Raw genomic sequence first — 16299 nt, 5'->3', positions numbered from 1 at the left:
CACTTTGGCATTTGTTTTACACCAAGTTACTCTGGCACCATTTTTGTGAATTTCCACCTGGATTTCCATACCCACATACAGTGTTCTAAATACACAATTTTAGAGGAAACCCATTGAATTTACATTAAACACTGGTAGAAGGTTTAATGAAGTTGATGGTTTTAGTCACTGGCTTGATTCACTGATGCATCAAGACAGCCAGCGGCGGGACTTACAGTTTTAAACGATTTAGAAAGAAAGTCTGTGTGAACTTGAATGATTAGCTACACATCAGAACTCACTGATCCCAGATCAGGCATTAATAGGGTTGGGAATCGTGAGAAATTTTCCGGTTCCAGTTCCGATTCCGGTTCCGTTAAAATTATTAAACAAATAGTCGTAAAGGAAAAAGGCACAATACGCAACTTTTAAACAATCCTTTTTTGTGTTTATTACTTGCTCTCAAATGAATTTACAGGTTGGCAATGTCAAAAAAAAAAGTCCTATACTACACATATATTACAGGATTAATCGAGCCATATGGAATTTATGGAAATTAAAATAAACATGTTCAAATTAACACCTCTGAAATTGTCTTATTACATTTTCTCTCCCTGTTTTAGGGATGCTAACCGATGACCGTTTGACCGATGGTTGACCGTATCAACGTTAACTGATCAAAGTTGTCGGTTGTCGGTTAAAAAAAAAGTGATCTCTAAATTAGGCTATTATAGACAGTGGACTAAACGCTACTACAGTTAGCTGTCTCATTCCAAAATCTTTTTGTGTGAAGTGAACATATCCCTTCCACTCAATTTTTCGTAACTCTCCTGTTTGTACTTAATAAACCAATAAAAACATTTGCCGCGAGGTCGCAGCGTTTGTGCGCTCACAAGGTTTGCAGAAAGTAAACAGGCTAAAACACTCGAGGCTAGAGCCAGGGCAGACGACAGTATGAAGTGTGCATCCGCATAAGATGGGCTTACATTTGGAAATATATTACATCTGCATTTCAGTGGTAACGCATAAGGGGTTGATCGTCTTTCTTTATTATTGTTAGCACTACCTCGAACTAAAGCGGCGTCTCTTCGGAGCTGTCATTTTCTTAAATGAGCCACGGCAATGTTTCAAATAAGCTCATAACGCTAGACAAATGCCTTTATTTTCAACGCGATCACCTTGTACCCAAACCATTTCGAAACTAATGAGCCATTGTCCTCAGATTACAAACAAGCTCCTCGGCGCCGCGTTTGCGGGACTCGCGCTGTGGGGGATTTTAAAAAAGTGACTTGAGGGGAAGGGAGGCGGCAGCGCTAGGACTCTGTGTGCGTGTGTGTGTGTGTGTGTGTGTGTGTGTGTGTGTGAGAGAGAGAGAGAGAGAGAGAGAGAGAGAGAGAGAGAGAGAGAGAGAGAGAGAGAGAGAGCGGCTATGCTCCCAGCGCTTCGCACGCACATTGCACCAGAACCGTTTTCGGAACCAACACTCAGGAATTTCGCGCGGTTCCGGTATTTTTCAAAAATCAGTATCGGTTCTGCATAAGAACCGGTTCTCGGTTCCCAACCCTAGGCATTAATGAACACTGTTACCCACTGTTTGTTGCGGTGCTGTTGAGAAGCCTTATGGTAAAGCTTGTGCTGCTAACATCCACTGATAAACTGAATCCATTCTCTACTAATTTTCTGGGTGGGCAAAGCAGAGGAAGGGGCGGTGACCTTTCCTGGTATGATGTCATAAAAGGAGAATTCAAGATCAGCTTGTCTGAGCTCTCATTTTCTCAAAGGCAGAGAAAGACAGCCTGAACTCGTTTTACACTGATCAAAATTTCTAGCGACTTGGAGACAACATTCAGGCTATGGGAACTCATATTAATGTTGAAAAACCTCATAAAATAAAAATTTCATGCGATGGGACCTTTAATGTGTTCAGTGAAGTTTTTTTAGGGTGCAGTTATAGCAACCCTCTACAATGTGAGTAAAATACTCACATATGCAAGTAAATGTTCATTCTGGGCGACTAAAAATATACAGTCTTGTTCAAAATAATAGCAGTACAATGTGACTAACCAGAATAATCAAGGTTTTTAGTATATTTTTTATTGCTACGTGGCAAACAAGTTACCAGTAGGTTCAGTAGATTGTCAGAAAACAAACAAGACCCAGCATTCATGATATGCACGCTCTTAAGGCTGTGCAATTGGGCAATTAGTTGAATTAGTTGAAAGGGGTGTGTTCAAAAAAATAGCAGTGTGGCATTCAATCACAGAGGTCATCAATTTTGTGAAGAAACAGGTGTGAATCAGGTGGCCCCTATTTAAGGATGAAGCCAACACTTGTTGAACATGCATTTGAAAGCTGAGGAAAATGGGTCGTTCAAGACATTGTTCAGAAGAACAGCGTACTTTGATTAAAAAGTTGATAAGAGAGGGGAAAACCTATAAAGAGGTGCAAAAAATGATAGGCTGGTCAGCTAAAATGATCTCCAATGCCTTAAAATGGAGAGCAAAACCAGAGAGACGTGGAAGAACAGTACACATTGTACTGTATTTTGAACAAGACTGTATATATCATTAGCCATTGGCTAATAAATTCTTAGATTTTACTCGCCAGTGTGTGTGTGTTACAGGCTAAGAATAAGTTTAGCAGAGATATTTGTTTTACTCGCTGAACACTCATCTAAGCTCATCTGACGACGTACGGTATACTCTATAGTCTAGTGCGGGGGTACTCAATAAGCGGACTACGGTCAGGATCTGGACCCCGACACAATAGAATTTGGACCGAAGCCAACATTATAATTTAGTTATGATCCAAGACAGTTTTCATTGGTGCGTGATTTTTATATTGTTTTCCTACTATATCTATCTACTGTGTCCAATCCAAAGATCCAATCAGGAGCTGTAATAACTGTAATCACCATGACGGCTCACTCACTAAGCACAGTTTGTGTCATTCGCAACAATGCAGGTGCTAATCCATCTGCTAACTGTACCTATTTTACTTGCTAAAAAAAAATCATGGCCTGCTCAAAACCTGACAAAGAGAGAAAAGTCGATTCTGAAAATCACAAATTTAAGACCGGTAGGGAGCACAAAACTAATATGTTTAATTTGCAACAAGACAGTTGCCGTTGTCAAGAGTGGTAATGTGAAACGTCATTATGACTCAAAGCATGGACACTTTGACCACAATTTCCCCCTTAAATCTGAGGTAAGGGCCAGAAAAATCAAACAACTGCCAAGCAACATGCAGTGTAATAGTTAGATCAGCCACCCAATAAGTGTGTAAATGAAGTCTCATTAAAGGTGCCCTAGAATGATTTGAAACTATGTTAAATTGTTCTCTGATATCTACATAGAGCAGGGGTCTCCAACCTTTTTTCATTTGAGAGCTACTTTTTAAAAATGAAAGTCGCCAAGAGATACTCATGTTCTACAATACTTAAAACTCTTAAATAATGCATCATAATTCTCATATTAACAACAATCCAAACTGTTTTACACCTGAAAGAGTGTAGTAGAAGTTCCAGTAGTCGGTACCAATACCATAAACATTTTACGGTAGTCAGTACCAATTTTGGTACCACAACAAAATGTTTTTTTTTTTCTTTTTTACTATTTAAAAAAAAATCAATTAAATTTAAAACGTTTATTATTTATGATGATAATTATTATAAGTAAATCATACATACACATTTAAAGGCCGTATGATGTTTAATGAAAGTAATCAATGAAAGTAATCATTGTTTATACATAAAATATCAAGTGAAAAATAAGGAACCATCTATGCATAATTATTATTATTAGTAGAGACGTATTATTATTACATAGAGATGTAGTTACATCTACTGTATAGGCTGCAACAGTAGCCAAATATATTCTGTCAATTTCTCAACGTTAAACCAAACTTTTATTATGACTGGTTGCCGTGAAGACCTTTGAGTGTCTGTGTTCATATGACAGCTTACTTAAATGAAACGTTAAATTCTCATGAAGTGACAGTTTATGCGTCCGTGTGTCCTCATAGTGGCACATGGCAGAGACGCGCAAGTGTGTGTGTGCAAGCGCTGCCGCGCCCTCGCGTCTGTGCCTGTTATTCACGCAGAGATGCAGAATTTGCAGGAGTAATATTTAAATAGTAATTTACAGTTTGATATTCACAGACACTAGTATATATTCGGCTACAGTTTCTGTGTTTACTAGAAGCACGCAAATGCAACTCGGCCGTCGACATTATGGCCCCGCCTACCGACTCTATACACGATGTGATTGGCCCGGCAAGAGTTAGGGGAATACAGCTTAGAAGGGTATTGAGAGTTGCTAGACGACACTTGCGGGCAGATTAAATTTGCTGCCGTTAGGGTGCGTCTAGATTTCTAGGCTAGAGGCAATGGTGTTTGAGACTCATAGTATGTGATGTCCATGTACTGAACTCTTATTATTTCAGTATGGCAAGGTTAATTCAATGTTTCATTCTAGGGCACCTTTAAAAGAAGCATGGGTCTTAGGAAAGAATGCATGAATGAATTAGCAATTGCTCTGTTTGATGGAACTCAATAAGATGACATCTTACAAAAAATAAACCAAATATCTTTGTCTGACTCCACTGCTGTTAAGCGAACTGAAGTTCTTGCTGATGATTTGTTTGACCATATTAAGTCTGCGATTTAAAAAAGGCTAAGTGCCTTTTAAAGGCTAAGTAATTTCTTTGGCTTTGGATGAATACACAGACAACACAGACAACGCACAACTTCTGGTGTTTGTCAGATTTTTTGATGAAAGAGAAGGGAGAATTCTGTCATTGGTCCTCACAGCCCTCCATGGACACACAAGAGGGGGTGATATTTATGAAGCACTGATGCACTGTTGAGAGACGGAGAGATATACCTGAAGCATGTTATTTACATTGCTACTGATGAAGCTCTATGTATGACTGGAAGAGAGAGGGGATAAGTGGCACACTTGAGAGCTCATCAACCTGACCTCATAGCATATCATTGCATAATTCAACAGATTGTTTTGTGTGCCAGTCTTGAAGAAAAGTATGCAGAGGTCATGACAACAGTAATGTAAGGAAGCCCTGAATGGCCATGTATAATATTTTTTTCCTGTTTCATGTCGTAGTCAACAACTTAAAGCTGCACTATGTAACTTTTCCATCCACTAGAGGGCACCTATTCAAAACAAAGGTGTAGTTTGATGATGTCAAGTTTGAGTGCAGAATCTTGGGACATGTGGTTTTCACCGGTTTTGAGGAACTAAGCAAGGCCACTGGAGCGATTGCGGCTTGCAAATTTTTTGTGGCTGGATATTCTAAGAACTCAACTGAACAAAATATATAACACTGGCCTGGTGGTTTATATATATATATATATATATATATATATATATATATATATATATATATATATATATATATATATATATATATATACATACACATACACATACACACATACATATAGACACATACATACATATATACATATATATACACATATACATACATACATACATATACACACATATACATATATATACACATACACACACATATATATAGACGTATAAAGCCAATTACATAATCAATTCAAAGGTAATCTATATATAACATCAAATACTCTGAAGGAAAGAATGAAATGTATACCTGACTTCTGAAAATTACATAAAGCTGGCTATCTTGAGATGTCCAGCATTACAGGCTGACCTGTTTAAAGTGTCAAGCTCTGAGCTCTTTGCAACATTTCTTTAAATAGCCAGACCAGATGCATAAACTCTTTCAACTGTAAACACGAGTTCACAATGGGAATTTGCATTAATCAAGTCCTATAGACTTGTATGGACAAGAGACCAAATGGCGAGCATGACTCGTCATCGCCTGTCATGTTTACCGAGGAACAGCACAGCTCCCCTCGTCTGGCGGCTGCTACTGGAGGATGACAGTCTTTCGCTTGCTGCATCTAAAGCAGGTAGTTGGACAACGTCTCGGAGCAGGCTACTTCGACGCGGACTGACAGCAAAACCTCAGTTGATGCTGAGCTTATGCGCCTGCTCACTAAGGCCATGGACCACCTCTGTATTGACTGGTCTCAACCCCAGGAGCCCACAAAAAGCAGGCTGGACGAGTGGTTTTTCGAGAACTGCCACCAACCGACCACTCAGAAACCCGGTCCGTTCTTCCCAGAAGTCCACGAGGAACTATCCAAATCCTCTTTTTCTCTCCCGGGCTCTTGGCGGTGCTTCAGGTCTTACAGGCCAAACTCCTCCTTTCCCTGGATGATTCTGTACTGACACCAAGGCCCTGAAGGACCTGCGCGGCGCCACCAACCTGGCCCTGCACGCGACCAATGCCAATGCTTAGGCGATTGGCAGATGCATGGCCAACTTGACAATGTTGGAATGCCATCTGTGGCTCAACCTAACTGAAATTAAAGACTCGGACAAGACCGCTTTCCTGGACGTGCCCATGTTGCCTTCAGGACTATTCGTCCCTCTGTGGTAGGGTTCACAGAACGCTTCACAGAGGTGCAAAAGGCCTCACAGGCAATGTGACTTTTTCTGCATAAGCATTCCAGCTCCTCTGCTAGCAGTCACACTAAACTAGACCAGCCCAGCCCACCAGGGCAGCTCCCCTGCCTCACACAGCTTCTAACCCTGGACAGCGTTCCCACTCTACGAGCCGCAGCAGACCGCCGCAGCATCAAGGTCCCCGACCCAGCAATGTGTCGAATCTCGAGTCGCCGAAGCCGTCCTAGCCAGAGGCACAAAGAGAAGGTGGATAATACCCACTATGGCCACTTTACCACCTCACTCTCTTCTGACACGTTCCACAGCTCCCTTCAACAAGGTGGCTGGGCGCTTTACATACACAGCCAATGAGCCTGTAAACAAACCACCGCTTGCCCGTATGCAAACACCATTTTCCCTGCGACCCATATGAATCACAAAAATTGTCTTTTCTCTGTAGGCAGTGTGCCAGCATTAAAGCATGTACCCCTACACTCAGTCACTCCCCTATGTTCCCCAGCCCCCTGCACTCAGATGGCGGGAAACAATTCTCTCACAGTCACAGAGCCCATGAAGAAACGGCAACAATAAGCGCCACTTTAACACAGCACTGTCGGGCCACCGAGTCCCTGTTACCCAGCGACTCGCCCCACAAATTAATTCAGCCATTCCCGGCATTTCAAAATAGGTGTTGAACATAATAGAACAAGGTGACTCACTACAGTTTGCTCGCAGACCACGGTCCTTTCGTGCCGTGTTAGAGACAACGGTGAGAAGCGACACAAGTCACATGCTTCGAACCGAAATATTGAAACTGTTAATGAAAGGGGCGGTGGAATCTGTACACCCCTCACAAAGCGAGTCAGGCTTTTACAGTTACTACTTCCTTTTACCGAAAAAAGACGGTGGTCTCAGGCCCATTCTAGATTTCAGACATCTTTAAAAGGCCCTTATGAAGTGCCCGTTCAAAATGTTGAAAATGAAACAAATCCTCACGCACATTCGCCCGGGAGATTTGGTTCTTCACTGCAGATCTAGAGGATGCCTATTTCCACATACAAATAGCCCCTCACCACAGGCCATTCTTGAGATTCGGCTTCGAGGGGAAAGTTTACCAATACAGGGTGCTACCCTTTGGTCTATCTCTGGCTCCCTGTACGTTTACGAAATGCATGGAAGCAGCGCTAACCCTACTGAGGCTTCGAGGAATGAGAATTCTCAACTATCTCGACGACTGGCTTGTAATAGCTCAGTCAGAGATATAGTTATTGAACCACAGATCTTGGCTTCTCTTGGGCCTCAGAATCAACATGGAAAAGAGCTCATTGTCTCCCACACAGAACGTTTTGTTTCTGGGAACAGTGTTAAACTCACTACAGATGAATGTGCGGCTGATGTCACAGCACGCGCTCACTGTTTGGAACAGAGCGGTTTCCCTCAGGTCCGGTGTATACACTCCTCTCAAACACGTTCAGAGGATGTTGGGACTCATGGCCTCGGCGGCGCCAGTCCTCAGACTAGGTCTGTTACACATGCGCCCTCTCCAATGCTGGCTGAATTACCATGTTCCAGCTCACTCATGGCTCTCGGGCCAATAACAAATCAACAAATCAAGGTTATCTCGACAGATGCATCCAACCTACAGTCCCTGACAAAAGTCTTGTCGCTTATCTATTTTCTAGAAATACCTGATATTAACCTGACTTTTAATTAATTCATTGGTGTTAGAAATAGGTCATATGAAAAGCTAAAACCCTCCCAAATGATGTTTAATGCACTGAAATAAATAATTTTCACAGAAAAAATATTTATCAATTAATCAAGACCGAAAGGTCAAATTTTGGCAAGACAAAAGTTTTGTCGCCTATACAGAATTTGAACAAATTTACTGCAAATACAAAAATATGTCAGCAAATTAAGTTGTGGTGCTGTGAGATCCAAATTTAATACCTTGTATGACTTCCATGAGCTTGAAGGACTGCATCCATGCGGTTTGGCAAGGATTCATAAAATTTATTGATGAAGTCATCAGGAATAGCTAAGAAAGCAGTCTTGCATGCCTCCCAGAGTTCATCAATATTCTTTGGTTTCGTCTTCCATGCGTCCTCTTTCATCCTACCCCACATATGCTCAATGATGTTCATGTCTGGTGACTGGGCTGGCCAATCCTGGAGCATCTTGATCTTCTTCGCCTTGAGGAACTTTGATGTGGAGATGGAAGTATGCGATGGAGCACCGTCCTGCTGCAGAATTTGGCCTCTTTTATGGTTGGGAATAAGAGGTAGCTAAGATTTGTTGGTATTTTAGACTATTGATGTTGCCTTCCACCCTGCAGATCTCTCGCACATACTGGATGTAACCCCAGACCATGATTTTTCCGCCACCAAATTTCTGTTTTCTATTGGTGAATCTCGGATCCATTCGGGCACCAGTAGGTCTGCAATATTTGCGGCGACTGTGGTGTAATTCAACAGAAGATTTATCTGAAAAATCCACCTTCTGCCACTTTTCCTGCGTCCATCCTTTTAGCAGGCTGTGGGCCTTGGCAAATGCCACACGCTTTTTCAATTGTCTTTTGTTTAGTGCTGGCTTCTGGGCACTGATTCGACCATGGAGGCCATTTCGAGGCAGAATCCGACAAACTGTTCTGGTTGACACAGGGACTTCAGGTGACCAGGTCTCGTGGAGCTCTGCTGCAGTGGAAAATGGGCTGGCCTTGGATTTTCAAGCCAACAAACGGTCCTCTCGAGCAGTTGTCTTGCGGGGTCTGCCTGACCTGGGCTTGTCAAAAACGTCTCCAGTCTCTTCAAATCTTTTTTTTATCCTCTGTACTTGACGCTGAGACACATTGAAGGTGTCTGCCACATCAGCAGTGGATCTGGTCTTCAGCCTCTTGATAATCAAAACTTTAGTCTCAGGGTGAATCTTAGGCATGTTTGCAGAGGTCTAGTTGCAGTTGATGTGAAGGTCTAGTGTACTGGGGTTCTTTTTATACACACTTGAGACCTAATTGATCCATTATTAGTTACAGGTGAAGCTCATATGACAAGGTGACAACACTTATGTCTTTGCAAAAATTGACTCAATGGGCTTTACCAAGCTGTGAATATTAGAATACTTTTTGAAAGTTTAGTTTTTCACTGAAACATTATCACAAAAGCTGGTGGGATTAAAATGAGCCATTTCTTGAAAAAAAATCTTGATTAGAAATATATTTCAGCGGCACTTTAGGTCAATTTGTACACAAGCAACAAGACTTTTGTCAGGGACTGTAGGTTGGGGAACCCTTCACAAGGTCAGGCCGGTCTCCGGTCTCTGGTCAGACTCGCAAAAGAGCCTTCACATAAACTGTCTAGAGATGAAAGTGGTCACGCTATCGCTAAGAGCTTTTCTTCTGTACATAAAGCACCACCATGTCCTGATCCGAACAGACAGCAGGTCAGTGGTAGCCTATATAAATTGCCAGGGTGGCTTAAGATCTGTTGGTCTGCACGCGATGGCAAAACAAGTCCTAAGATGGGCGGAGCACAACCTGAGCTCACTGAGAGCGACTCTCTATATCTGGGTCCGGACATGCTGTCCAGGGGAAAATTGTCGTCAGCTGAGTGGTCTCTTCACCCACAAACGATTCTGATAATTTGGGGCATGTTTGGCAAGGCAAAAGTGAAATCTTTTCGCCTCACAAGACAATGCTCAATGCCTAATATATTTCTCCAAACACAAGGATGCGTTGGCCCAGAAATGGCCCAAACTTCCCCTTTATGCTTTTCCCCCAATCTCAATGTTACCTCAGGTCATAGAGAGGATCAGGGAGAGCAAATGCACTGTGCTTTTAATAGCCCCGCTCTGGAGAAATCAGCCATGGTTCTCGCTGCTAAGTCAGATGTCAGATACAGCCCCGTGGCCAATCCTGCTGAGGAGAGACCTCCTCATGCAGGCGAAACGGCAGATCTGGTATCCCCATCCCGATCTATGAGCACTTCATGTCTGGCCCATCAACGGATACATGAGAACCTTTCTGAAAGTGTATTAAACACTATTTCTGAAGCTAGAGCTCCCGCGACCAGGCGGCTCTATTCAGCCAAATGGTCAGTCTTTTCGGACTGGTGTAAAGCACGAAGCCTGACCCCACATAATTGTGGTGTCAAAAGTGCTCACACTTTTACTACAGGGTCCCCGCGGAGTCTTAAAAAGTATTAAATTTCAAAATCAAAAATATAAGGCCTTAAAAAGTCTTAAATTCGCGGAAGCATTGCGTTCTAGGTCTCGCGCGAGTGTATTGAATGTTATTTCTAATAATAATTATTAATTATTAGCCTAACATTACTCTTGAACGATCAAATATACACATTATGCATATGTCTATATCCTTTGAGTTTAAAAGTTTGGGAACTGTCAGTAAGTACTGGAACTGGGCATTAGTAAGTTCTGAAAGTGAAAGCGAACTAATGTAGCTCAACAACACAAACGGGGAAAACAGCACTTACACTTAAAGGAACACTCCAACCTTTTTAGAAATAGGACTTATTCTACTTTGCTACATTTAGATATGTGGGGAAATGCATTTTAAGCTAAGCTAGCGGCGACTCTGCCAAACTAAAACAATGCACTGAGACAAATGCATTTGCCCACATATCTAAATGTCTAAAGAAGTTGAATAAGCCCTATTTCTAAAAACGGTGGAGTGCTCCTCTTTGTAGATATGCATCTTTATGTTGTATTTATTTGTCCTATTGTCATTTGTTTATAAGTATATTTATTACTGACCGATTACGTAATTACTTGAAAACTTTTTACTTATATTAAAGGGGTACTTCAGCACTGGGAAGATGAATCTGTTTTTAAACTGGGTCATCAATGTAGTAGAAATGTGAAATTATTTTTGAATTTGGTGCCTTCTAGACTGAGAAAAGACAGAAAATGTATTTTTGTCTCATGGGGATGATAGACTACAATTCCCAGAATGCTCCGCTGCCCTGTGAGGCCATTCCCAAAGCCACCAACTTGATTACAGTGACTGAGTTAGAGAAGACACTACAATTAAAAACCTGAACGTGTCTGTTCAATATAATGAGTGAGTCACCGCGCGAGTCTCACAGCACTGAGCACTGACTGCAGGAGAGAGAGAGAAATGAGCTAATGAGCTCGTGATGAGAGCTGAGGTAATCGCGACTATACTCGCGGCATATTTTCACAACGCGAGTTCAGTCTGGCTCGTTTCAGTTCATGCCTTTGCAAGCTTAACTTTCATAGAAATTAATTTGAGAAGTTAAAACACTTACATTGCTCACCATAGCTCCGTTTAAATGAGTGCCTGCAGCTGCCTGCTGAGCTCTCCCTGCAAGCTGAGTGTGATCTCCATCCCCCATGCGCGGATTCAAAACATGCGGAAATGGCTCCCTCTGCTGGCTGTAGTCTTTAGCTTTATTCCAAACATTCCTCCTATGATGCAAATATAGTCAATTTGCATCATAGGAGGAATTTTTCCAGAAATAAAATGCATAAATCTCTCGTCTCAGGGGGATATGAGGGGGGAAAGCACAATCATTTGAATATACTCCAGGGTTTCTACTGATACAAAGCCATATGCTAATCGCTGAAGTAACCCTTTAAGCAATGTGGTTTACTTTTAAGATGTTGGTCATATTTCTCACCCCAAGCGATTGTGTTATTAAAGATAGATAGCACACCACTGGACCAGCCTTTTTTGTTTTTGTAATAGGCCTACCAAACAAGATTCATGCATTTTGTCAGTTTTATTGCCATGTGTGACTATTATGCATCTAACATAATATGGTTAATGTTGCATCCTAATTATGAAAAAAAAAAAAAAAAAATGTTTGCAAATTTATAGAAGTGACCACCACAAAATAAAAACTAATTTTGGTCAAATTTATATATATATATATATATATATATATATATATATATATATATATATATATATATATATATATATATATATGCGCTAATCCTTGTGGGAATGAGCTATGAATAATACGTTTACTAATACTTTGTTCAATTTAAATAAATTAAATAATATAAGTTTAAGTAATTGAGTGATTCTGCATTTCCTATGCATATTTTTTTTATTGCGCGATATAGGTCTTAAATTTTATTCATAATGGTCTTAAAAAGGTCTTAAAAAGTCTTAAATTTGGCTTGGTGAAACCTGCATATACCCTGTACTAGAGCTACTGGACGTGGGTCGTTCCCCCTCCACGCTCAAAGTCCATGTGGCCGCTATAGCACTAGGCCTGTCGCAATAGTTAATAAATCAATTAATCACACAATTAGCACAATTTTAAAAAATGAGCTCTATATTTTTTCCGGCTGCGATAATTTTCGTCTCTCTCGTTGACTGTGCGTGCGCGTCTCGTTTGGGGAGGTGTTTATACTCAACGCGCAGACCGGGTGCCGGTGTGATGAGACTTCATGCTTGGCCAGATTCTCCTGGAAATCGTGCTTCTTCGTTTGTGGAGCTGCGCGCAAAGTTCAAAATTTGACGTGCACAGCGCCAAGCGGAACGGGGTCTCGCGCACTCCTCGTTGACGTCATTTTTGCTGCGCGCACCCTTGCACTCGTATGGACGCGCTGAGTATAAACAAGGCTTAAAGCTACACTGAAGTTGGCAGTTTCATAAATGCAAGTTAATTCTTCAGTTCATTCTTCAGTTCATTCTTTGTGTGCTAAAAAAGGCTCATAAGTTCCTGTAGCCAAAGCAATACACATTCTCCTTTTTATGCCAAATAAATGAAAAGGATGTCATCAATGTCTTCTCTCTTGCGGTGACATTGTTTGTATATATATATATATATATATATATATATATATATATATATATATATATATATATATATATATATATATATATATATATATATTTAAATGCTGTATCCTAAATTGTTGATAATTAAGTTTTATATCATATGCTGAAGTAAATTTCTGGAGTGTTAAAGGTCCACTGAAATCAAAAATGCAAGTTTTTTAGCTTTTAGTATTACTGTGTTAGCTTTAAAGTTATGAATGAGCTGGTATGTTCCAAAACTATGACAAAATTTGCATTCAGGAGATATACGCGTTCAAAATTTACAGTCTCTTATTTCCGTTAAAAGGAATCTCAGATTTTGGTGACATCATCGCAGACTTCAATTTCTCGTCAAATGTTCTGTCCAATCAAAATGCTCTCTAGAATCTAAAGCCTGCCCCCTACACTGCTGAAACTGCTGCTGAAATTGGTCAGCTGTTAACTCACATTTACTAATTTCTACATGGTGAAAGGCACATAGCACACTATATATGTGATAGGAAACGATTCAGTGTAAGTATGCTTTCATTTGAGGCCAATAAAGTCTGTTTTCACTTTAGTTTCACACACCGCAGCAGCACACACACCCCAACGGTTCTGGTCTAAATTTAGACTACAGACACGAGAGCGCAGCATGGATCATACACGTGAGTCGGCGCAGACAACAAACATATCGTCCCATTTGAATTCTGCACAGAATGCTGCATTTTAAAGCGATATGGAGGAGATTATGATGAAAAACAGTGTTAGAGGAAACTGGCTTTACTATATATATATATATATAGTATACCAGTACATTTGTTCAATTTACAAATTTGTTGACTACTTTAGATGAACTGACCCTAAGACAAATGTCTCTCTTTCTTAAGGTCTGTGAGAGTTTGCTCCAAGAGTTTCTTGAAGTTGGAATTTCCACATGGCCTGGATACTTGGACACAATGTCATTATCTCTGGAGAATTTACACACAAAGTAACTGACTGCATTTTCTTTGCAATATGGAGTTTTTTTAAGTAAAGTTTTCATGATGAAATTAATGTTGAAAGAAAGTTTTCCTTGTTCTCCAGGTATGATGAGATGGGTGTCCTCTTCACAGTGATGGTCAGTGAGACCACACTAAAAAGTGGCCTTCTATTAGTCCGTAACAGAGACACCACTGTCAGAGAGACCATGCACATCTCAGAAATCAAATGCTTCCTGCTCAAATATATATGTGCCTCAGACAATATCTGACTTTTGTCATCTGAATCTCAATGGAATACAGCTTGTAAAATACTGTAATGTGATGCTATGATAACTGTTGGGACTGATGTAACTTACATAATTGTTTCTCTGCTTATGTAAAATGATATTAGTGTAGTCCATTGGAAAACTGCACTTATTTTTGGCCGTTCTAACTAATATCTACTTTAACTTTGCCAGAGTTTATATTGATGTTATGTGGTAAGTTTAGTGGTTAAAAATATGTTCCAGGTAATGTAAAATTTGCAAAATTTGGAAACTGTGTGAAATGTGCTTGAATTTTGAATGATATTCTTGGACATTCTAAGATTTGTGTAAAAAGATAAACAACTTAATTTAACAGCATTTGTAGCAATGCCATTAAAAATATTTACAAAAAAAAATATCTTGGTTACTGAGGCACCGACATTGTAAGTGAATGGAATCAAATGTTGAAGGCCATAGGGTCAGCCATCAAACAATAAACTGGACTAGATCCAAAAAGCAACAGTCTGAACACAAGAGGGGTCTGAGTACACATTCCTACTAAAGTGGACCAAAAAAGGATCTGAGTCCTCTTTCAGGTATAGGGACAGTGGCCCTCATTTATCAAAAGTGCGTACACCCAAACCCACGGTGACTTTGAGGTTTATCAATATGGACGTTGGCGTATGGCACGCTCAAATCCTACGCCAGCTCAGAGGTGGTGTACGCACGTTTGAGTTAGTGGAGAAATGCGCAGAAAAGCAATTCCTAACACTACAAAACGCACTGACAAAATAAGCTATATGACCCACTGTTAAAAACCACAACAACAACATTCAGTGTTTATTTTTGTGCAACATGAACGTCAATGTTTAATTTGTGTGACTTTACCAAAGCGTTTGATATAGGCTTATGTAGTCCTCCAGTCGCGAGCCTGAGCGCTTTACCGGATGTTTCAGGCCCGCCTGGCCCAGCAGGTGCGCACGGACTGGGACTAAAATAATTCAGACTGACAAAATAATAAAAATTACCTTCTTCTTTTAAATAATAATAAAATCAATAAAAACGACATTCTTCTTCTAAATAACAAGTGTCATTAAGAATAATAATCATAATATTAATAAGAAGAATCTTACAAATTGTCATGTAATTATTAATGTGAATGAATGGTAGGCTACTCCACATCACATCATCATCACTATTGTACACCCCAATATATGTGCCGTGATACGAAATTAAATGCTAATTGTTTCAAAACGTGCTGTAAAATAATGCATTGTGATGGTATTTTATCATCCAAACAGCTATTTAAACTGCTGGAGTGTGCTTCTCAACCTCCACACTATTAAGAGTACTCGTAATTTGGGTCCATATTTTGTTTTTGTAAGTATCTTTAATCCCAATCTTTAAACTCCCAAATAAAACAATTTCGGGGTTTTTTTTCACTTCCCTGGTGATGGTCTTGATGGGCGCGTCTCAATCATCTCACTAGTCCACTAGTCAGAGCACTGATCAGGGAGTCAGCCCATTGACTTATGTCCTAGTCAGTGCCCTGACTAGTGGACTAGTGAGATGATTGAGACGCGCCCGATCTCCACGTCGGAGAAGTTTTGCTTCTTTGCCGTCTTCTGTTTGTCCATGGCGTAAAATGAGGGCGTGGGGGAGGCGGAGACTTGAATATATAGGGGCGTGTTATTCTAATGACGATCGTTTTCAGCCGCGGCATTTATCAAGGGCAGGTATTGCGTACACCTGGATTGCAGAGGTACGCACAGCTTCATAAATCAGGCGATGAGAGGAGTGTA

General features: G+C 40.5%; 1 protein-coding gene across 3 annotated transcripts in view; it reads left to right on the top strand.

The window, feature by feature from the left end:
• polg2 (polymerase (DNA directed), gamma 2, accessory subunit) overlaps positions 1 to 15082 on the top strand; it is a 50359-nt gene extending 35277 nt beyond the window's left edge. The window contains exons 8-9 of one of the 3 annotated variants that reach the window (XR_010908598.1): positions 14160 to 14260; positions 14356 to 14374. Coding sequence is in view for 2 of the 3 variants with exons in the window: in XM_067459429.1 (XP_067315530.1) it covers positions 14160 to 14260; positions 14356 to 14521 (267 nt within the window). In the remaining variant the exon portion in view is untranslated. Of the gene's footprint in view, positions 1 to 14159; positions 14261 to 14338 lie in introns of all 3 variants that reach the window. The other 2 variants (XM_067459429.1, XM_067459430.1) reach the window with 2 other exon arrangements.
• The last annotated feature ends 1217 nt before the right edge of the window (positions 15083 to 16299 follow it).

This window comes from Pseudorasbora parva, chromosome 12, assembly GCF_024679245.1.
Source record: "Pseudorasbora parva isolate DD20220531a chromosome 12, ASM2467924v1, whole genome shotgun sequence".
NCBI lineage: Eukaryota > Metazoa > Chordata > Actinopteri > Cypriniformes > Gobionidae > Pseudorasbora > Pseudorasbora parva.
Note: the sequence above shows the minus strand (reverse complement) of the source record. Positions and strands in the feature narration are given on the sequence as shown.